The 22841-nt window shown below is 53.7% G+C and overlaps 1 protein-coding gene across 4 annotated transcripts in view; it reads right to left on the reverse strand.

Annotated features, from left to right (window-relative positions):
* The window catches only part of LOC119956410 (epsin-2-like), a 40688-nt gene extending 30881 nt beyond the window's left edge, over positions 1 to 9807 (reverse strand). For 2 of the 4 annotated variants that reach the window (XM_038783606.1, XM_038783602.1), the window contains exons 1-2: positions 9694 to 9807; positions 1397 to 1969 (exon numbers count right to left, since the gene is read on the reverse strand). In XM_038783606.1, coding sequence (XP_038639534.1) covers positions 1397 to 1754 — 358 coding nt within the window. In that variant the 5' untranslated portion in view covers positions 1755 to 1969; positions 9694 to 9807. Of the gene's footprint in view, positions 1 to 1396; positions 1970 to 2066; positions 2459 to 3105; positions 3584 to 9693 lie in introns of those variants that run through there. The other 2 variants (XM_038783603.1, XM_038783605.1) reach the window with 2 other exon arrangements.
* Positions 9808 to 22841: the final 13034 nt, after the last annotated feature.

Genomic DNA, 22841 nt, shown 5'->3' on the forward strand with positions numbered 1-22841 from the left:
AGCCTTGAAAGGGGAACAGTTGGAGAGTCACTCCGAACATTACTCAGTGACAATTAATAGGAAGTGAAACTGTTAAATGGGAGCAAGGACCAATGGGGGTCAGCAGGTTTTGACCCTCTGGAGCTAAAGATGAGGCTGGCACATCCCATGCGTGAAGGAAAACACCCACGGTGAGGGTGGAAGCAGTTCATGAGCAAGTCAGACAAACTTCTTTCAGAAAAGAACACCTTGGGGGACACAGTATGCGTGGAATTGGGGACATAACATGGAGAATGGAGCTTGGGAGCAATGAGGAGTTTGGACCAATGGAAATTCTCCACCACGGGGGGCGCCCGAGTCTCGTCTGACCTCATGTGGGAGTCTCGTAGACTCATGGGTAGAGATTGATCATCGAGGGCAGCACGGTGGCATAATGGTTAGCACTGCTGCCTCACAGCGCTGACGGCCCGGGTTCAGTCCCAGCTCTGGGTCACTGTCCATGTGGAGTTTGCACATTCTCCCCGTGTCTGTGTGGGTCTCACCCGCACAACCCAAAAATCTGCAGGGTAGGTGGATTGGCCACGCTAAATTGCCCCCTAATTGGAAACAAATTGGGTTCTTGAAATTAAAAGAGATTGATCACTGGGATTAATCAGTAACTCCATTATCCTTGTATCATGTCACGACAGGGAGGTAGGCGGTGAATGAGAGCAACAGTGATCTTTTTATTTCACAATTCCCATGTTCAATCGCGAGTGATTCCAAAACATTTATGTCAACTGAAACTCCTTTTCCTGCTCCCACCCAAGAAACTGTGTTATGTTTCCACTTTTACATCCTGGCAAGTCCCACAAACTACCACAACCCCACACACAGCTATGGTCACTGACCCCCACCACTGACACCTCCCAGCCACAGTTAGGGTGAGATTTCCCAGGTCTCGCTCAAGCCACTAAATGTTTGACAGCGCCCATGTTATTTAAAAAGGTCATGCACCTTAGGTTTTTTTTTTTAAAAAAGAGACCTGGAAAGGAATTCTCAGTGGAGCAAACACATTCAGATTGGAATGTTTCTGAATTGCAATAAATTTATATTAAAACCTATAGGGCAGGAATTGTTACGGCTGGGAAGAAGCCCTCATATTTGGATCTTCATCTGAGAATTGCACCAAAGTGTGATACTGTCAACTCACAGAGGTTAAATATGCTGCCAGCAACTGCGGTCTCCTTGAATCTGGTTGTCCTCACAGAGCGTGCTGTGGATGTTGTCACAACTTTCTTATCTGGCCATGCACTTTGCAATAGAAGTCAACAGACCCTGAGCTAGACAAATCAACCTTTCCTCTGCTCTGCACTTCCCACCCCAACGCATTGTATTTCAAGTCTGAAGAAAAAATATTAGAAATAGGAGCTAGTACCTTGATCCCTCCCATCCCGATCAATATACTGAAAGTCCTTCAGCGTCTGAATGGCAAAGACATTTTCCTTGCACTGCTGTGCCACACGCTCAGAGCCCGTTTTGATCAAGTAGTCCATCAGCATCAGAGCCTTGTAGACATGACGCCAGTTCTTCCCATGGTCATTGAGGCGTTTCCAAATCATGCTCATGATCTCAGAGAAAGCCACCACATTGTACGTCAGGTCGGAGATTTCAGCCATCAGCGAACTGGAGGGACCCCACGGGTCGTTTGATGTGGCCTCTCGGACTTTTATCTCGGCCTCTGAATAATTGTTCACAATGTTTTTCATCTGCCTCCGAAGAGACGAGGACGTCATGGTGACTGCTTTAAGCTTTCTTCTTCCTTTCTTTCCCCCTCACCACCCACGGCCCCGCAGGTGCCTTTCAACAGCCAAGTATTAACACCATGGCCAACTTCCGTTCAGGAATTTGTTCCTCCGTGTAACCTGAATTCATCTACATGTTGCCCTAGTGGTGTTCACTTGGAGACACTGCTCTGCCGACAGTTCCACCATTGCCACATACCGACAACCTGGAATAAGAAAATAAAAGTTTGATCAATGCTCCTTGTTCCGACAAACCTTCCGCTCTTTCCCAATGCTCCTTTTGTCCTCCCTCTTTATGCTCACCGTATTGATAAAGACTCTTCATACGGACTCAGAGACCATCCCAGGACCATAGAATGGTGCATTTCCCCATCGGCAGCCATTCCTTCCTTCCAAAATGTCCACGCATTTTAAAACCTCAATATTACCCAATTCGCTGATTGATGTGACTCTCGTTTCGCCTCACTCATGCCCTGCACTATGGGCCTGGGGCCTTCACCTGGGGTTCTCAGTTTAAAATAATAAAAGTGGGGAACGTACTAGAAATTATAGGGCTTAGTACTCACAGCTGAAGCATATGTTACATGGTGCCATGCACAACAGATGTAGCTTTTTAAAGAGACAAAACATAACCCTGTGATCATACAACCTGATCAGCAACTCAACTGCTCTTCACCATTCACCTCTCAATTGGAGGGGTAAATGGTGACGGGTGAATTGGACATTCTGAATTCTCCCTCGGTGTACCCGAACAGGCGCCGGAATGTGGCGACTAGGGGATTTTCACAATAACTCCATTGCAGTGTTAATGTAAGTCTACTTCTGACACTAATAAACATTAAAGATTATAAATTACTGAAATTAGTAATATTCAAAATATCAATAAAAATGATTAAATAAAAAACAATACATTTTGAGTTGTTACATTGATCACTCGAATTACCTTTTGGTGAACGCATTAAAGTTTATAATGTGAAGGACACGGTTTTGCCTGCGCTAGGCAAATTTATTCTACCCACGGTTGCCTTCAGTCCTCATTCTGACCTTCTGAGCTACAGCACGTTGCAGCAACTTCAAACTAAAATTTCAACTACCATTCTTGCAGTTAGAATCATGCATATTCCTCTCTCGTGCGCCTACAGCAGAATCTTTAAACTGTGTTTCAGCTCCCTCCCCAGCAGAAAACCAGTCGCAACTTTACAAATCCATAGCTGACCTGTCACTCCAAGGGCAAAGATGCCACAGCCTCACTGTTAAATCATTTATTAGCAACACTACCGTAACACATAGCACTGACCTAAAATACTACTGTACAATAATCCCGGAATAATATCTACCTTACCAGGAGCAGCAGTGGACGTTATTGTTAGATACAGAGCACGGCATGACTCTCACTCCAGTGGAAAAGGAAATGTTTGCACGGCTATGGGGAAGGAGCCAGAGTTGGATATCTCAATCAGAGAGGGCCAGCCATATGCACAATAGGCCTTCCCAGCTGCAAGTTTCGATGCAAATCGATAACGAAAATAAATCCAGTGGTCGATCTGGGGTCTAAAATTCACAAACCGTTTACAAAATGCCTTCTGATGGGGATTTTGGCAATTTAACAGTAACTGGATTCAAAGTGAGGCTACCCCGATCCGGTAGTTTTAACATAAGTGCGTCCTTGCTAAGACAGCATCAGTTTGTGACTGATTCACCGAGCTGTAAAATCTCAGTGACAACAGATGGAATCTTTGCACCAAGATGGTCGCCATATGGTGCGTTTTACTGCCAGCTTCCATTCCTCAAGGAGGAACAATCTTCAAGAAGCGAGATTCATTTTGCATTCTATTCATAGCTGGGTTTTTTTAAAAACTAATTAAAAAAACACCAATGTCAGTTTTTCCACCAATGCTCGTTTCGATCCACGCCCTGTAAGTCAGCACCAAGTGTTTACACCAACTCCGGGCTCCCTCTGAAAATCATATGTGCACAATAGGCTGCCATTCTGCTGCAGAGGAGGGGTGAGTAAGCTCGCAGGCATTAGTCCCTAGCATCACATGTAAACAAGCACCAGCACAAAAGGGAATTAAGACGAGGGGAAAAAATTGAAAAGTTTTCCCTGTAGGCAGCTTAAGCCTTGGAGTGAGTGCAACATGGTTCAAATCGCTGCAAAATCCATGCACACTTATTGAACAAGAACTAAACTTAAAACAAACCAGAAAGTGACTTAAAGGCTGCAGGGTTCAAAAAATATAAATTATAATCCCCTATGCCCACCACCACCTTCTCAAGGGCAATGAGGGACGGGCATTAACTGTTGTCCGAGCCAGCGACACCTGCTTCCCATGAATGAAATATTTATAAGTTTAAAAATTAGCAACAGCAGCATATAACCGAACCTTACAGACTAGGTCATCTTGGGTCCTGATCCAAGGATTTGGCTTGTGTCAATGCCCTTGGGCTCAAAAGAGAATATCAGAAGCTTCAACAAATTTATCGATGCTCACTAAACTCTGCTGAGAACTGATCACGGATCGACAAAATTGTGCTGTGGTTCAATTGTGATGGCTTCCGACGTTGAACAGACCAATGACAATCAGTCTCATCTAGAGTGGCCTTGCAAAGATCACAGCTTCTGGTGAACTGGGAAGGAATTAGCAACAAAGGTGCAGTTCAAATAGCCAAACCGCATTTGCTGTAATGTTCTCTAACATCTAGGATTCTCTGCATACTGCACATCGAAGAGTTCAATGTCTGATGGAGGGCACACCATTGCATTTGGCAAGGACAACTCCCCTCCCTCACTGGCAATTCCCCCCCCCCACCATCTGTAGCGGGGAAACATGAACACTTCCTCAAACATTAAATCCTGCCCAAAGCAAGCAGCCAATAGATTGAGGCTATCGTGGAGATTTAGTACGGTGGTTATATTACTGGACTAGTAATCAGAGGCTTGGATTAATGATCCATGTTTCTAAACCCATCACACCAGCTCAAACATTTAAATTCAACTAATTAAATAAAATCAGGAATAAAAAAAGCTAGACTCATGGTGACCATGTAACTCTTGGGTTGTTGTAAAAACCCATTGGGATCAATACTGTCCTTCAGGGAGGGAAATCTGCCATTCTTACCCAGTCTGGCCTATACGTGACTCCAGATCCACAGCAACTGCCCCCTGAAATACCCAAGCAAGCCCCTCAGTTGTGCTCAAGGCAGCAGATCATCACGATATTCTCAAGGGTAATTAGGGATGGGCAATAAATGTCAACCTGACCAATAACACCCACAAACGCTTGAATGAAAATTGGTTCTTAAATGACAATAAATGTTGCCATAGCCATGATACAAAATCCACAAAACTCAATCGGCACCATCTAATGGACAAGCGTTTTACCTCACCATAGTACGCGAATGTTGCACTCCAACATCTCGCACTCCAATCATTAATTTATCCCCTAAATCCCTTCCAAACGCTTCAACCAAATAAGGGAGCATTTTTCTTTTCCACATTGACAATGAAAAATGAGGAACTACTTCTCCCAAAGGGTCGTGAATTTGCTACCCCAGAGTGCGGTGGATGCAGGGACAGTGAGTATATTTAAGGAATTAGACAGATTTTTAATTGGTAATGGGTTGAAAGGTTATGGAGAACAGGTGGAGTTAAGGCCAGGATGAGATCAGCCATGATCGAATGGCAAAGACTGGCTGGGCCCAATTCTGCTCTTGAATTGTTCATGATGTTGGCTGCTTCAATAACAGACAATATACACAGTGTTCCCTGTGCTAAACTGCTTTCACCAAGTGTCCCAACGCCACTGGCCCGAGACTCTGAGCATGGAACATTATACAGCTCCAGCCAATCCAGCAACTCAACTACAGCAGCATCACCTGCAAGGGGAACCCATGAGCTCCAGTGAAGCAGTACAGTAAAGCAGCCTTAAGCCCAACACCTCTGACATAATAATATACTGCAAATGCTGGGAGCTGAATCAAGAACAGAGGATGCCGAAAAAACTCATGCCTGACAGCATTTATCAGACCAGTTTTGAGTCAGAGACCCCTTTGGACACTAAGAGGCAATTTAGCGTGACCAATCCACCTAACCTGCACACCTTTGGACTGTGTGGGGAAACCGGAGCACCAGAACTGAAAAGAGGGAAAATGTTAAGAGCAAAAGAAACATCTTCAATGAGGTAACATTGCTGGTGCACACTGAGAATAGAAACACGCACACAACATTCTGTGGGGTTGGAGAAGGAGAGGGAATGACAGAGACAAGAAAACTGAGAAAGCAGCTCTGTGAAATTCTAGCCAGTGTCATTCCAGACACTGCAAAATCCTTCCCGTGCCCAGGTTGACCCACAGGTTACTGCAACCTACCGGTTACAAAATAAACTTTTTAATAAATAAGGAATCGAGAAGAGCAAACTTTACAGTGGCAAGAGGGTCAGTAACTAAAGGACACAAATTATAAATAATGATGAAAGAACCAGAGGCCACGCGAGGAAACATCTACACTCGTAATCAGAAAGTGTTGCCTGAAAGGATGGCAACTTTCACAAATGAACTGGATAAAAATGTAAAGGGTCAAAAATCAAGAATGCAGGCGCTGTGTGGTGGGGTGGGGGGGGGGGGGGGGGTGTCCCAGATTTGATGGCTTTTCCAAGGATTGAGCACAGACACAATGACCTGCCCATGTCATTGGTGAGGATGCTGGTGCCAGGAACCTTAATGTGACAGAGGGCAGCAGGATAGACACGGATGTGGCGGGGGAGAGACTGCACAAGGGGAGAAATTGTTCTTTCTATGAGCCAACACAGGCACGAGTTAGGAGCAGGCCACTCGAGTCAGCCCCGCCATTCAATAAGATTGCAGCTGATCAGATTGTAACCTCAACCCCTCATTCCTGCCTAACCCCGGATAACCTGTCACCCCCTCATTAATCCAGAATCTATCCAGCCCAGCCTTAAAAATATTCAAAGACTCCACTTCAAAAGATACTCACCACCGGCTGAAAAATAATTCTCCTCCAGCCCCCCTCCCTCCTGCCCCCCTCCCTCCAGCCCATCCTCCTCGCTCCAGCCCCCCTCCCCCTCCAGCCCCCCTCCCCCACCTCACTCCAGCCCCCCATCCTCCTCGCTCCAGCCCCCCTCCTCTCTCCAGCCCCCCATCCTCCTCGCTCCAGCCCCCCTCCCCCTCCTCTCTCCAGCCCCCCTCCCCCCCTCCAGCCCCATCACACTCCAGCCCCCCTCCCCCTAATCTAACTCCAGCCCCCCCTCCCCTCCTCTCTCCAGCCCCCCCTCCCCTCCTCTCTCCAACCCCCCCTCCCCTCCTCTCTCCAGCCCCCCCTCCCCTCCTCTCTCCAGCCCCCCCTCCCCTCCTCTCTCCAGCCCCCCCTCCCCTCCTCCCTCCAGCCCCCCCTCCCCTCCTCTCTCCAGCCCCCCCTCCCCTCCTCTCTCCAGCCCCCCCTCCCCTCCTCTCTCCAGCCCCCCCCTCCCCTCCTCTCTCCAGCCCCCCCTCCCCTCCTCTCTCCAGCCCCCATCACACTCCAGCCCCCCTCCCCGCCCCATCACACTCCAGCCCCCCCCCTAATCTAACTCCAGCCCCCCCTCCCCTCCTCTCTCCAGCCCCCCTCCTCGCTCCAGCCCCCCTCCCCCTCCTCTCTCCAAACCCCCTCCCCTCTCCAAACCCCCTCCCCACTCCAGCCCCCTCCCCACTCCAGCCCCCCTCCCCCCAATCTCACTCCAGCCCCCCTCACCCCTCCAGCCCCCCTCCCCTCCCTCTCTCCAGCCCCCCTCCCCGCCCCATCACACTCCAGCCCCCCCCCTAATCTAACTCCAGCCCCCCCTCCCCTCCTCTCTCCAGCCCCCCTCCTCGCTCCAGCCCCCCTCCCCCTCCCCTCTCCAAACCCCCTCCCCCTCCAGCCCCCCTCCCCCCAATCTCACTCCAGCCCCCCTCCCCCTCCCCTCCCTCTCTCCAGCCCCCCTCCCCCTCTCTCCAGCCCCCCTCCCCCTCCCCCTCCCCCTCCCCTCCCTCTCTCCAGCCCCCCTCCCCCTCTCTCCAGCCCCCCTCCCCCTCCCCTCCCTCTCTCCAGCCCCCCTCCCCCTCTCTCCAGCCCCCCTCCCCCTCCTCTCTCCAGCCCCCCTCCCCCTCCTCTCCAGCCCCCCTCCCCCTCCTCTCTCCAGCCCCCCTCCCCCTCCTCTCTCCAGCTCCCCTCCCTCTCTCCAGCCCCCCTCCCCCTCCTCTCTCCAGCTCCCCTCCCTCTCTCCAGCCCCCCTCCCCCTCCTCTCTCCAGCTCCCCTCCCTCTCTCCAGCCCCCCTCCCCCTCCTCTCTCCAGCCCCCCTCCCCCCTCCAGCCCCCCTCCCCCTCCTCTCTCCAGCCCCCCCTCCCCCTCCTCTCTCCAGCCCCCCTCCCCCTCCTCTCTCCAGCCCCCTCCCCCTCCTCTCTCCAGCTCCCCTCCCCCTCCAGCCCCCCTCCCCCTCCCCCTCCAGCCCCCCTCCCCCCTCCAGCCCCCCTCCCCCCTCCAGCCCCCCTCCCCCCCCCCTCCCCCCTCCTCTCTCCAGCCCCCCTCCCCCTCCCCAGCCCCCCTCCCCCTCCCCTCTCCAGCCCCCTCCCCCTCCCCTCTCCAGCCCCCCTCCCCCTCCCCTCTCCAGCCCCCCTCCCCCTCCCCTCTCCTCTCCAGCCCCCCTCCCCCTCCCCTCCAGCCCCCCTCCCCCTCCCCTCTCCTCTCCAGCCCCCCTCCCCCTCCCCTCTCCAGCCCCCCTCCCCCTCCCCTCTCCAGCCCCCCTCCCCCTCCCCTCTCCAGCCCCCCTCCCCTCTCCAGCCCCCCTCCCCCTCCCCTCTCCAGCCCCCCTCCCCCTCCCCTCTCCAGCCCCCCTCCCCCTCCCCAGCCCCCCTCCCCCTCCTCTCTCCAGCCCCCCTCCCCCTCCTCTCTCCAGCCCCCCTCCCCCTCCTCTCTCCAGCCCCCCTCCCCCTCCTCTCTCCAGCCCCCCTCCCCCTCCTCTCTCCAGCCCCCCTCCCCCTCCTCTCTCCAGCCCCCCTCCCCCTCCTCTCTCCAGCCCCCCTCCCCCTCCTCTCTCCAGCCCCCCTCCCCCTCCTCTCTCCAGCCCCCCTCCCCCTCCTCTCTCCAACCCCCTCCCCCTCCTCTCTCCAGCCCCCCTCCCCCTCCCCAGCCCCCCTCCCCCTCCCCTCTCCAGCCCCCCTCCCCCTCCCCTCTCCCGCCCCCCTCCCCCTCCCCTCTCCAGCCCCCCTCCCCCTCCCCTCTCCAGCCCCCCTCCCCCTCCTCTCTCCAGCCCCCCTCCCCCTCCTCTCTCCAGCCCCCCTCCCCCTCCTCTCTCCAGCCCCCCTCCCCCTCCTCTCTCCAACCCCCTCCCCCTCCTCTCTCCAGCCCCCCTCTCTCCAGCCCCCCTCCCCCTCCTCTCTCCAGCCCCCCTAATCTCACTCCAGCCCCCCTAATCTCACTCCAGCCCCCCCTCCCTCCACTAAGATCCAGCCTTTCCTGAGGAGGGGCGCGCACACACAGAGCCAATGGCAGAAACAGCTCCTTCCAGGGGGCCAGCACAGCGGTGGTGGGCCGAATGACTCCCCGTGGGGGTGAATCATTCCCCGGGGGGGGGGGGGGCTGGGCACCGCCGCCGGTCACGGTTAAACGGACTTTAATAATTTTAAATAAAACTCCCGCCGCCCCGGACTCCGGGGTTTGCGGTCCGAGGACCAGCCCCGGGGGGGGGGGGGGGGGGTTAGTCAGCGGCCTGGATTTCGTGCACCCCCGGCCGGCCGGCGCTGACCGCGGGCAGGGGCAGCGGGAAAGACCGAGGCCGCGGGGAGGCTCCGGCCCCGAGTGCCGGATTCCCCGGACGGAGCGGGGGCTGACGCCCCGGTGTGTGAATCCCCTCCCCCGGGTCCAGGCCCCGGGCCTCGACGCCGCCGTTACTCACTCACCGCCTTCCCGCTCGATCGGCCCTGACTGTCACTCAGAGCGGCACCGGCCCGGGCCCGCCCCCAGCCCGTCCGGACCAATGGCAGGCCTCCTCTTTAAGCGACAGCCCATCTGCCCAATAATACTCCAGAGACCGGCTGGATCAGCAGCCTCCCCGGCCAATGGCTAAGCGGCCCGCTTAGATTGACAGACAGTTTGATCAATTGACATAGCGAATCGGGAGTAGGGCGGGTCCCCTTTGAGCCAATAGAATCGGAGAACCGCACCATCTCTGTGAGTGATAGCTGCGCCACCCAATCAGCGGCGCGTATGTGGGCATTGTCACGCTGCAGGTAGCCAATCAGATTCCCTAGCTAGGACTGGGGTGGGGCTTCAGTTGTCCATTGGCAGCTACCTTGAGCTGAATGGAAATCACTTCAGTAACCCCCTGGCCATGGCCCCTCCCCCATTACCCCCCCTGGCCATGGCCCCTCCCCCATTACCCCCCTGGCCACGGCCCCTCCCCCACTACCCCACCCTGGCCAAGGCCCCTCCCTCATCACCCTCCCTGGCCAGGGCCCCTCCCCCATTACCCCCCCTGGCCAGGGCCCCTCCCCCATCACCCCCCCTGGCCATGGCCCCTCCCCCATCACCCCCCCTGGCCATGGCCCCTCCCCCATCACTCTCCCTGGCCAGGGCCCCTCCCCCATTACCCCACGCCCCCGGCCAGGGCCCCTCCCCCATTACCCCCCTGACCGGGGCCCCTCCCCCATTACCCCCCTGGCCATGGCCCCTCCCCCATTACCCCCATGGCCAGGGCCCCTCCCCCATTACCCCCCTGGCTAGGGCCCCTCCCCCATTAACCCCCTGGCCAGGGTCCCTCCCCCATTACCCCCTTGGCCAGGGCCCCTCCCCCATTACCCCCCTGGCCAGGGCCCCTCCCCCATTACCCCCCTGGCCAGGGCCCCTCCCCCATTACCCCCTGGCCATGGCCCCTCCCCCATTACCCCCCTGGCCAGGCCCCTCCCCCATTACCCCCCCTGGCCATGAAACCTCCCTCATTACCCCCCTGGCCATGACCCCCTCCCCAGCTGCTCCCTGGCCAGGGCCCCTCCCCAGCCATGACCCCTCCCCCGTTACCCCCTCCCCAGCCATGACCCCTCCCCCATTACACCCCCTGGCTATGACCCCTTCCCAGCTGCCCCTTGGCCATGACCCCTCCCCATTACCCCCCCCTGGCCAGGGCCCCTCCCCAGTTACCCCCTGGCCGACACCTCCCCAGTTACCCCCTGGCCATGACCCCTCCCCAGTTACCCCCTGGCCATGGCCCCTCCCCAGTTACCCCCTGGCCATGGCCCTTCCCTGGTTAACCACTGAACAAGGCCCCCCCTCAGCTCCCCCTGACCATGGCCCCTCCATGCCTTCCTTCCCCTCCACCCACTTTCCACATTGCGGTTTGATGTTCCTAGAATCATGGAATTTACAGTGCAGAAGGAGGCCATTCGGCCCATCAGGCCCTTGGAAGGAGCACAGTAATCCGGTAACTCCACCTAACCTTTTTTTGGACACTAAGGACAATTTATCCATGGCCAATCCAGCTAACCTGCACATCTTTGGACAGTGGGAGGAAACCGGAGCACCCGGAGGAAACCCACGCACACACGGGGAGAACCTGCAGACTCCGCACAGACAGTGACCCAAGCCGGGAATCGAACTTGGCACCCTGGAGCTGTGAAGCCAGAGTGCTAACCACTGTGCTACCATGTTGCCACTCATTGTTATTTTTGGGCAGTGCCCCGACCACGAGTGGTCCCTTTTGATTTGCCCCTCAGTAAATTTCTATTATTCTGTTTAGTTGATCGGGCCCTAAAAGTAAACCATGGTCTCCAACCCTATTGTCCATCCACAAACCCCCCGCTCGCTTCCGGCACCTTCCTCCATGAGTAGGGCTGCCCTGGTCGACCCATCGTTTCAATCTCTTTCCTGCTTAACTCACTATCCTTCCCTCATCCAGTCCCTTCCCACCAGCATCCCTGACTCTTCCAATCCCAACCTCTACTACATGGGCAATCCAATCCCTCCTCGCCTCCATCTCCCACTGGAGGACAGTCTGCTTCACCCCTTTAACGGAGGCCCAGCTGGTGCCCACCCTCCGCCTTTCTCCTGCGCTTGGCTGACCTTTTTCTCACATCGACTGGACTCACATGCTTTTCTGATTGGAGGGCTGTGACTCGTGGTGTTCCGCAGGGATCAGTGCTGGGACCTTTGCTGTTCGTAGGTTATATAAATGATTTGGAGGAAAATGTAACTGGTCTGATTAGTAAGTTTGCAGACGACACAAAGTTTGGTGGAATTGCGGATAGCGATGAGGACTGTCAGAGGATACAGCAGGATTTCGATCGTTTGGAGACTTGGGCGGAGAGATGGCAGATGGAGTTTAATCCGGACAAATGTGAGGTGATGCATTTTGGAAGGTCTAATGCAGGTAGGGAATATACAGCGAATGGTAGAACCCTCAAGAGTATTGACAGTCAGAGAGATCTAGGTGTACAGGTCCACAAGTCACTGAAAGGGGCAACACATGTGGAGAAGGTAGTCAAGAAGGCATACGGCATGCTTGCCTTCATTGATCGGGACATTGAGTATAAGAATTGGCAAGTCATGTTGCAGCTGTATAGAACCTTAGTTAGGCCACACTTGGAGTATTGTGTTCAATTCTGGTCGCCACACTACCAGAAGGATGTGGAGGCTTTAGAGAGGGTGCAGAAGATATTTGCCAGGATGTTGCCTGGTATGGAGGGCATTAGATATGAGGAGAGGTTGAATAAACTTGGTTTGTTCTCACTGGAACGACGGAGGTTGAGGGACGACCTGATAGAGGTCTACAAATCTATGAGGGGCATAGACAGATTGGATAGTCAGAGGCTTTTCCCCAGGGTAGAGGGGTCAATTACTAGGGGGCATAGGTTTAAGGTGTGAGCGGCGAGGTTTAGAGGAGGTGTACGAGGCAAGTTTTTTACACAGAGGGTAGTGGGTGCCTGGAACTCGCTGCCGGAGGAGGTGGTGGAAGCAGGGACGATAGTGACGTTTAAGGGGCATCTTGACAAATACATGAATAGGATGGGAATAGAGGGATACGGACCCAGGAAGTGCCGAAGATTTTAGTTTCGACGGGCAGCATGGTCGGCGCAGGCTTGGAGGGCCGAAGGGCCTGTTCCTGTGCTGTACTTTTTTTTGTTCTTTGTTCTATTGAAGTGTAGGGACACAGAGTTCCGGAATTCTGACCCAGTGACAATGAAGGAACGGCCGATATATTTCCAAGTCAGGATGGTGAGTGGCACGGAGGGGAACCTCCAGATGGTGGGTTCCCATGTGTCTGCTGCCCTTGTCCTTTTAGATGATAGCGATTGTGGCTTTGGAAGGTGTTGATGAAGGAGCCCTGGTGAGTTGTTGCAGTGGATCATGTACATGGTACACACGGCTGGCACTGTGCGCCAGGGGTTGACGGAGTGAATGTTTAACATAGGGCTGCTTTGCCCTGGATGGCTTTCAGTTTCTTTGCTGTTGTTGGAGATGCACTCAACCAGGCTTGCAATATATCTCCTTATTGTGCAACCAAGAAACCTCTTCACTGTGGTTTAACAAGACCTTTAGCAGTGTTCATCTCTGTCCTCACACATCTCCCTACATCCCTTTCCCCACCCTTTTCTCCCAGAACTTTAATTGTATTCTCTTGTCTTCATTTTCTACTCCACCCGCCTGCATATTCAATAGATCAGGGGCTGGATTCTCCAAAAATGGGGCTATGTCCCAACGCCGGCGTTAAAAAACTGGCGTTTCACTCCTGACTTTCCTTCAGAAGTCTTACAACACCAGGTTAAAGTCCAACATGTTTGTTTCAAACACTAGCTTTCGGAGCACTGCTCCTGGTGTTGTTAGACTTCTTACTGTGCTCACCCCAGTCCAACGGCAGCATCTCCACATCATGACTTTCCTTAAGTTAGTCTTGAGCAATTCTCCTACCTGCAGGGGGCTGGCAGGGCCCCGGAGTGCTCCTCACAGCTCAGGCTGCGCATACGGGGCCCCCGCACTTCCAGTCGGGAGCCCGCGTATGGCGGCGGCCTGGAGCGGCCGCAGTGTGCGCGACGGTGGACATGGACGGCGGGGTATATGAGGGGCATAGACAGATTGGATAGTCAGAGGCTTTTCCCCAGGGTAGAGGGATCAATTACTAGGGGGCATAGGTTTAAGGTGCGAGGAGCAAGGTTTAGAGGAGATGTACGAGGCAAGTTTTTTACACAGAGGGTAGGCCCCCCAAGATTGCGCGTGTCTGCGGATCCGTGCTGCCCGATCACTGCCTTGGCTGTCCACGAGGACCCCCCCCCCCCACCCGCCCCCACCACCACTGGTGATCGATCCCCCGCCCCCTGCCCCCCACCAGGGCAGCCGCAGTCCGCAGCTGCAACCCGAGGTTCCCGACGGCCGATACGTGGTTAGAACCACGCCATCGGGAACTTGGCCAGTTTTGCGCGGGGTGGGGGGGGGAGGGGGGGGGGGGGGGGGTGGCCTCTGTCAATGACGTAGGTCGCGCACGGGCGATTCCAGAACGATTCTGTGGGGACAGGAGAATCGCTTCAGCGGCACCGGTCCCCATTTCCTCGTAAACAGCTATTCTTCGCCCCCCCCCCCACGCCGAACTTGATTTCGGTGCGGGGCTGCGGAGAATCCAGCGTGAATATTGCTGAGATAAGACACACGCACTCAAAGTGTTTCATCTTGCATTCACCAGGATAAACGCAACAATGCTAAATCTGTGCTGATGAGTGCAAAATTAAAAGCTTCGACTGTATGTCCGACACTTCAGCAATACCCAACAGATCACCCCCCCCCAATTCCTGCAACTACCAGTGTGGGACCATCACCAAACATACCACTCCCCTCTCCTCCCGGCATGCTGAAAGGAGCCCGCCCACGATAAGAACCTGACGTGCTTCTCAGTCAACCCCTCCCCTTCCCACAGTCTCGGCCCATTGAAGAGCAGAAGGGGGAAGACCTGTCCTTTTACCTTCCCCACCGTCCAGGGATTGAAACACCCTTCCAGGTGAAACAGCGACTTCCTTCTTTCAACTGGGCCAGCTGTATTCCCTCCTCTACAGTGAGGAGGCCACCTGCAGATTGGAGGACTGCTTTGAGGAGCGTCTCTGTTTGGTCCGCAAAGCTGACCCCGAGTTGCCTGTCACCCGTCATTTTAATTGTCTGCACCCCTCCTACTCTGACCTCTCTGTCCTTGACCCCTTCCAATGAAGCTTAACAGAAGCTCAAAGAATTGCACCTCATCTTTCAAGTTAGCATTTTACAGCCTTCCGGACTCGATATTAAATTAAACAATCTCAGATCAAAACCTTTGCCCCTTGGAGAGCAGATCTTCTGCACTCAACTGATCTTTCGACGCATCTTCTCTACAGTTGTAGCTCTATCTACCGTATACTTTGCTCGCTGTCTATGTTTATGTATTTTCATTACATATCCTCCTGTATTTATCGTATGTCCTATCTGTAGGGAACGATCTGCCGGATTGTACGCAGTACAGTACTTTCCACTGTACCTCGGCACACGTGACAATAAATCTCAATCAATCAATGTTGCAATTAGCTATTATCATTTAAACCATCTTTGATTTTAAGTTTAGAATCCCCAATTCTTATTTTCCAATTCAGGGGCAATTTAGCGTGACCTTTGCCTCTCTGATTGCACGGCGGCTAATTTTGCTGGAGTGGCGGTCGGCGTCGCCACTGGGGGTAGCGGCTTGGTTGGGTGACCTGTACAACCTCCTGCGGTTAGAGAAGATAAAGTATGATTTAAGGGGCTACGCAGGGGGGGGGAGGGGGTTTGAGAAATGGTGGGGGATGTTTGTGACCGTGTTTGAGGGACTGTTCGTCGCAGGGGGAGAGTGAAAAAGGGACAAAATCTGTACAGACTGTACTGATCGCTGGGAAGTACGTTTCCCGGGGTGTTTATTAACCTGTTTTGATACATGTTTGTAATAAAATACATTTTAAAAAAATTTAGCGTGGCCAATCCCCCTACTCTGCACATCTTTGGGTTGTGGGGGGTGAGACCTACACAGAGACTGGGAAAATGTGCAAACTCCACACGGACAGTGACCCGGGGCTGGGATCGAACCCGGGTCCTCGGCGCCGTGAGGCAGCAGCGCCAACCACTGCGCCACAGTGCAGCCCTTAAACCATCTTTTATTTCTTGTCATCGTTGACCGAGCCTTGTGCCTTCCCACCAGAAGGGTGGCAGCTGGTTGTGTGGTGGAGATGTTCCTACTGAGCAGGTGCACAGCTCAAAGCTAAGAAACTGGTGTACGGGCAGATCCGACAGATGGGGATAACCGAGGGATGTGTACCTTCGCTGCGAGCGTAGCTCCAGTGTGATGTGGGTGCCAGGGTTTTACCCAGAGGTTGTGACTGGGAGATGGTCAGGTTTCCCGGGCGGTTAAAGGATGGAAGGATTCATACGGTTTGATAGCAATGGGGCGCTGTGGACCTGCAGGGCTTGGAGACATCACTTAATCTTTGTGAATGGGTTCACTGATAGAGTGAGACGGAGAGTGGCTGTGTGCCAGGGAAGGTTCCAGCGGCAATGCTGCATGTGTCCTTTATGTGGAGTTAGCTCTACCTTCCCTGCTTCCTCTGGTGTGTATCTAAGGAGTTAAGTGAGGAGTGCCAACACCCGGTAGTCGGCAATTGTTCATGGTCACGCCCATCCCCTTTATTATACTGCGGAAATCTCAGGGTCTCCTGATGGGTGGGCTGGATGGGTCTCCACATAATCATGGGCGGCACGATAGCACAGTAGCTGTGTTGCTTCACAGCGCCAGGGTCCCAGGTTCGATTCCTGGCTTGGGTCACTGTCTGTGGAGAGTCTGCGCGTTCGCCCCGTGTCTGTGTAGGTTTCCTCCCAGAAGTCCCGAAAGACGTGCTGTTAGGTGAATTGGACATTCTGAATTCTCCCTCTGTGTACCCGAACAGGCGCCGGCGTGTGGCGACTAGGGGATCTTCACAGTAACTTCAGTGTTAATGTAAGCCTACTTGTTACAATAAAGATTATTATTATTATGATGATGATGATGAGACATCAGAACATTCCCTGGATACTGTCAACAGTCAGGAGCCTGTACGTTACACCTAAAGGGTGGGTTGCAACGTTTTTCGAGCAGCAATGGGAGGTTCTGCCAGGGCACCTCAATTCCGTGGGAGACACTCTGGGTCAGACACTTGCCACAAAGTCGGTCCCCGGTAGTCCCAGAGTTCCAGGCGTACAACCAGCAGCCAAGCTCGATTAATGTAAAACGTCTTCTTACCTCCTGGCTCCCCCCCACAGGCCAAAGCACCTGGGCCCCGCTTGTAAGTACTCGCACCAAATCACGCCGGCCTGACTCCTGGCTGGGAGGGGTGGTGCACAACTGGGAGGGGTGGATCCCGTTTTTCAGCCGACGCTCCATTCGCCACCTGATCGGGATTGCCGATCGCAGCAGTGGGCTACCGAGATTCGTGGCAGTAAGGTCGTCTCTCATTCTTCTCAACTCCAATGAGGACAGGCGCCACATACGCAACCTCTCCCCATAAAATATTCCCTCCATACCCGGGATTAACCTCGTGAACCTTCTCTTTTTAAAAAATCTATCTATCTAACTATCTACCTATCTATCTATATATCTATCTATCTATCTATCTATCTCTCGTGAACCTTCTCTGGACTGCCTCCAATGCCGGTACATCTTTCCTTAGATAAGAGGGGAACTCTAGGGGGTAAAGTTGACTTCAGATGATATCGAATCCTTTATATACAGTATCACTCTTCATTCAGATCAAAGTCACTTGTCTATAATGCTTCATTGTGAGCAAAGATGTGACTTTTTCTATTGGAGCAGTGATGCTACGGACAACATTTAATATTTTTTTCAAAAGATATCCTTACGTAATAACTGTTGAGAAATGACATTGTTGGCTGTGAAATACTTTGGAAGTCCTCAGGGGCCAGCTGTAGCTCAGTGGGGTAGCTCTCTCTCCTCTGAGTCAGCAGGTTCTGAGTTTTCACACACCCTGACTTGAAAATATATCGGCCGTTCCTTCACTGTCACTGGGTCAAAATCCGGGAACTCCCTCCCTAACAGCACAGTGGGTGTACCTACGCCTCAGGGACTGCAGCGCTTCAAGATGAGGCTCACCACCACCTTCGCGAGGGGCAATTAGGGATGGGCACTAAAGGCTGGCCCAGCCAGCAAGGCCCACATCCCGTGAATTCATTTTTTTAAAACTCCAGAGACTCGATCACATAATCCAGATTGACAATCCCTGCACACTACAGAGAGAGAGCCGCACTGTCAGAGGTGCTGTCTCTCGGACCTAGCACTAAACGGAGACCGTCTATATAAAAGTTTAGGAGGCCCGAGAAGGTAGGTTCAACGGTATTTAATAAACCAACTGATGAGCCATCAATTGCTCGAGAGACGAGTTGCTATACAAAAGATAGGCTTTAATAAGCTAGAATTTAGCCCTGCGGTTGACTACAATACAATGGACGACCGCCGGGCGTTCCGACTATTTATACCTCGGTATGGAGGCATGGTTAACTCAGCCTTTCGACCAATCGGAGAGCTGTCACATGACTGGTCTCAACCAATCGGTCGAGAGGCACATGACCGACCAGGGCCAATGGTAAGCCGGTGTTCTGCACCAATGGCAGACAGCAATGCAAATCATATCACCACACCAACATAAAGTAAAGACTGCAACGCGGCTTACAGTCCAAAAGCCCCAACTGGGACTATCGATCACACCGGTCCCAGTCCGGGCCGGCTATGATAAGGCTGATTTATGGGTCCCAGCTGGATGAGCCTCCATCCACTAGAGGGGATGCTCATATTCCACGAGTGCCAGGTGAAGATCAACTAAGGTGTCGCCCTGGATCCGTGGGTTATTACGGTCTACCTCACCTTAACGATTCCACTGCACTATTTGTAATAGCAGGGGAGTTCACCTCCGCGTCCTGGTCAATACCAGTAGCACAAGTGAATAGCACTGTGGCTTCACAGCGCCAGGGTCCCAGGTTCGATTCCCCACTGGGTCACTGTCTGTGCGGAGTCTTCACGTTCTCCCCGTGTCTGCGTGGATTTCCTCCGGGTGCTCCAGTTTCCTCCCACAGTCCAAAGACGTGCAGGTTAGGTGGATTGGCCATGATAAATTGCCCTTAGTGACCAGAAAAAAAAGGTTAGGAGGGGATTACGGGGATAGGGTGGAAGTGAGGGCTTAAAGTGGGTCGGTGCAGACTCAATGGGCCGAATGGCCTCCTTCTGCACTGTATGTTCTATGGCTGTGGCTAATACAGTTCAGCAAGAATGGACAGGAAGCAGGACGGTGGGGGGAGGCAATCAAAGAGGAGGTGACAAGGGTCCAGAGTGAACATGTTCGCAGAAAGAAAAACAATGCAACTCCGAAATTTAGGTCCCTCTTCGATGGGATCTTCAGGAAACTGTCTTCCCATCTCAATAAAAGTCCACATGACACCGTCGGAAGGAGCCCTCTCTCCGGTGTCCTGGGGGGGGACGATATTTACCCGCGCGGGAGCAGTTTGCTGTTTGTGGGAGCTCGCTGTGGCTGCCCCACTTCCTGCCTTGCAAAAAAAAAAAAATGATCACGCTTCATAAAGTGCTTCATGGCCTTGAAGCATTTTGGCATATTCTGAGGTGAAAGGTGCCACGGAAGAAAGGCCGGTTCTTTCTGTTTAACGACATTTAGATCGGCTCGTTCATTTCTAATCAGGTTGCAATGCATCTCTCTCTGTCTTCTCCATTCTCATTTCAAAGCTTGGGGAGGGAGATTGGCTTAGTGTGTACTCATTTTAATCAGTGAGACTTTGCAATAATGACAGGTAAGGGGCACCAGGCAAATCATACAGTTCTTTAATGCCGACAGACTCTATAATCAAGTTTATTGCTAAAAATCTGTAATTACCTTTCTGTCTCACAAACACTAATTTTCATTTCTTCTCTGATCCTCACTTCCCCCGGATTATGTTGCTTCAGAGCTCCAGACTGTGGAACTTTTCGTGATTGAAATGATGTGGGGCAGGAGTTATTCTCTAGAACCTTCTCCCAGTGTCCTGCGATTCTGCTCTCAATCTCCCCCCCCTCCCTTGCCCTTATTTGTGATGACGCTGGGAACGGGAAACCTCACCTGCCTGGATCTGTTGGCTACAACACCCCTCAGATCAGCCGTTACACGCTTGGCAATGACTTATTTGGCTGTGGGGCGCTCACAGTCTTCTTCCCTAATGACCAACCATGCGTCATATACCAGCCGTTGTCACTGAATCCTTTGCTTAAATTAATAAAACTCTCGCAGGACAGGGTAGGGTCGATGCAGGAAGGATCTTCCCGATTGGAGTGTTTCCAGAACCAGGGGTCACAGTCTGAGAATAAGGGGTAAACCAATTTTGTTGTTGCAGAACACCACTGATTCAGTCCCGGCGTCAACACTTAGGGCGGGATTCCACGTTGCCCGATGCCAATATTACAGTCGGAGAATCCCTGTTTCTGACCGAATCAGGGGCGGGGCCTGTTTCCGGATTCTCCGCCCCATTCACCAAGGAGTACGCCGCACGCCTTTGGGGCGGCCTCAGGACGTCACCTGAAGGTTCGTTCCCTGTGATGATATGATCTGCATACTCGTCTGCCATTGGGCCAGAACGTCGGCTTACCATTGGCCCTGGTCGGTCATGTGCCTCTCGACCGATTGGCCGAGAGGCTGAGTTAACCCCGCCTCTATTAACGAGGTATAAATGCTCAGACGCCTGACGATCGTCCCTTTCCATTGTAGACGATCGCAGAGCTGTGTTCTAGTCAATTAAAGCCAGACTTTGGTAAATCACTCGCCTCGCGTGCAATCGATGGTACATCATTCCCCCAACGCTCCGCCCCGGATGGGCAGAGATCCCGATGTGCGGGGGTCATGTGGTCTCAGTTTTCGGGTCTGTGTCCAGCGCCGCTACAGTCCGGGGGGGGGGGGGGGGGCTTCGGCGAGGGCTGGGGGAAAGGTGGGAGGTGGCAAGGGGGTATCCGGGGTGGGGCACTGTCTGGCAGGTCGGAGCCGCATGCGGCCGACGCCATGTTGTACAGCGTGACGTCTGCAGGTGCTCGGCGCGCGCATGCGCGGCCACGGACCCGGCAGTTCTCATCGGGAAGGCCGGGCGATTTACGTGGCGCGGCTGCTAGCCCTTCACCGGTCGGAGCATCGGTGCGGGGGCACCACCAACCTTTTCATCAGAAACGGGGAATCCTGCCCTGAATGTTTTTAAGAAGCAATGTGATATCGTACTTGGGGTGGTATGGGGGGGGGGCGGGGGGGGGAGGCGGGATCAGGCTGTTGAGTCGGATGATCAGTCGTGATCACAATGAATGGCACAGCTTGGGCGAAGGGCCGAATGGTCTCCACCTGCTCCTATATTCAATGTTTCCGTTCTTCTTCCCTGGTCCCGGGATCCACGGCATTTCCCCAGGGGCTGGTTTAGCTCACTGGGCTAAATCGCTGGCTTTTAAAGCGGACCAAGCAGGCCAGCAGCACGGTTCAATTCCCGTACCAGCCTCCCCGGACAGGCGCCGGAATGTGGCGACTAGGGGCTTTTCACAGTAACTTCATTGAAGCCTACTCGTGACAATAAGCGATTTTCATTTCATTTAATTTTTCAAATGTGAAGGCGTCGAAGTGAGAGCGGGAATGATTCCCGAGGATTGGTCTGGGGATGAGGAATTTCAGCTACAAAGATAGACTGGCGAGGTTGGGACTGTTCCCCTTGGAGAAGAGAAGGCTGAAAGGATGTTCAAAATCAGGAGGGGGCTGGACAGAGGCAGCAGGGAGGAATGCCCTCAGACGGCAAAAGCAACCAGCGGACGGGCTTTTTCTGGCATGCGCATGAGTTCTAGACGCTTGGAGTCCATCTTCCAGTCTTAGTGGTCCACCTTCGTTCTCCAATTGTGGCTCAGTGATATTGGGAGCCTTTCCAATATGGCGCCCGGTCACAATGGCAGATGCACGCACGCCATCCAGGCCGGCTCCGCCTCTGAATAAGGCGTGAATAACACCTGGGTGGGGCCAGACGATTTGGCGTGTCCGCCGCCAGCCTTCAGAACGGGAAACACTTCCCGTTCCCACCTCTACCACGGCGGAAGAATTCTATCCCAAGTTTAAGCAACGTGCCCTCAAAATGTAACCCGGATAATTCTGGTGAATTACGCTGTAGTCCCCTCCAAGGTGTGATGTTCCTTTACGTTGTGGGGGGTGGGTGGGGGGGGGGATTAATCTGCTGTTAAAATTGATCAGGTTTTTTCTGGTGCAGTTTTGCCCGCAACCTCCTCTCGTTAGCGAAACCTCACGCGGTGCAATAGTCGAGCGGCACAGGAAGCAGTCTGCGCCGAAAACATTGAACACGAAAGAAAGAAACTGCCACCGAAAAGCTAGGCAGATTTCCGAGCATCAGGCTCCAGAGGGTGGGGGGGGGCTGGGGACCAAAATTCCGCAGATTGACCAGGGGAGATTCCCCCGTGTGCAGGCAAAGCAGGGCAGTCCTGCTCCAAGGAGTTGGAGCTTGCTTTAGCGAGCGCCGGGAGTGGTGCTGTGAGTGACTCCCCTAAACTGAGCCTCTGCGTTAAGTGTTATAGATTGTGGTTTTCCTGGCGCATAAGAAGAAATGTGCCCTGACTTTTTTTTTAAAAATATATCTTTTGACAAATAGCAGACGAGGGTGTTTTGAGTGGAGGTTTATGCCGGACATTTCTCTCCAAGGTGGCTGCCTTGTGGTTTCATTGGGAGCTTTAAGAAATGCACAGAAACCATCTGGAGCATTTCGTGGACTAAAGTTTGAAGGTCGTTGAGACAAGTTTATTGGGTCTTTTCTCAGCCTCTCTGCTCCCTCCCACCCTCTCGCCCCTTCACCACTTCCCCCACCCGCCACTTCTCCTGCTGCGCACGTACGCCACGCACCCACCCCCCCTGGAGCTGCTCGACCAAGGGAGCACCCTTCCCATTTTTCTTTCTGTTTCAAAGCCTTTCGGGCAGTTTCTGACCAGCCGGGCTCCTGCGGGGTGGGGGAGGGGGGGGGGGGGGGT

Source organism: Scyliorhinus canicula, chromosome 23 (assembly GCF_902713615.1).
Source record: "Scyliorhinus canicula chromosome 23, sScyCan1.1, whole genome shotgun sequence".
Lineage (NCBI taxonomy): Eukaryota > Metazoa > Chordata > Chondrichthyes > Carcharhiniformes > Scyliorhinidae > Scyliorhinus > Scyliorhinus canicula.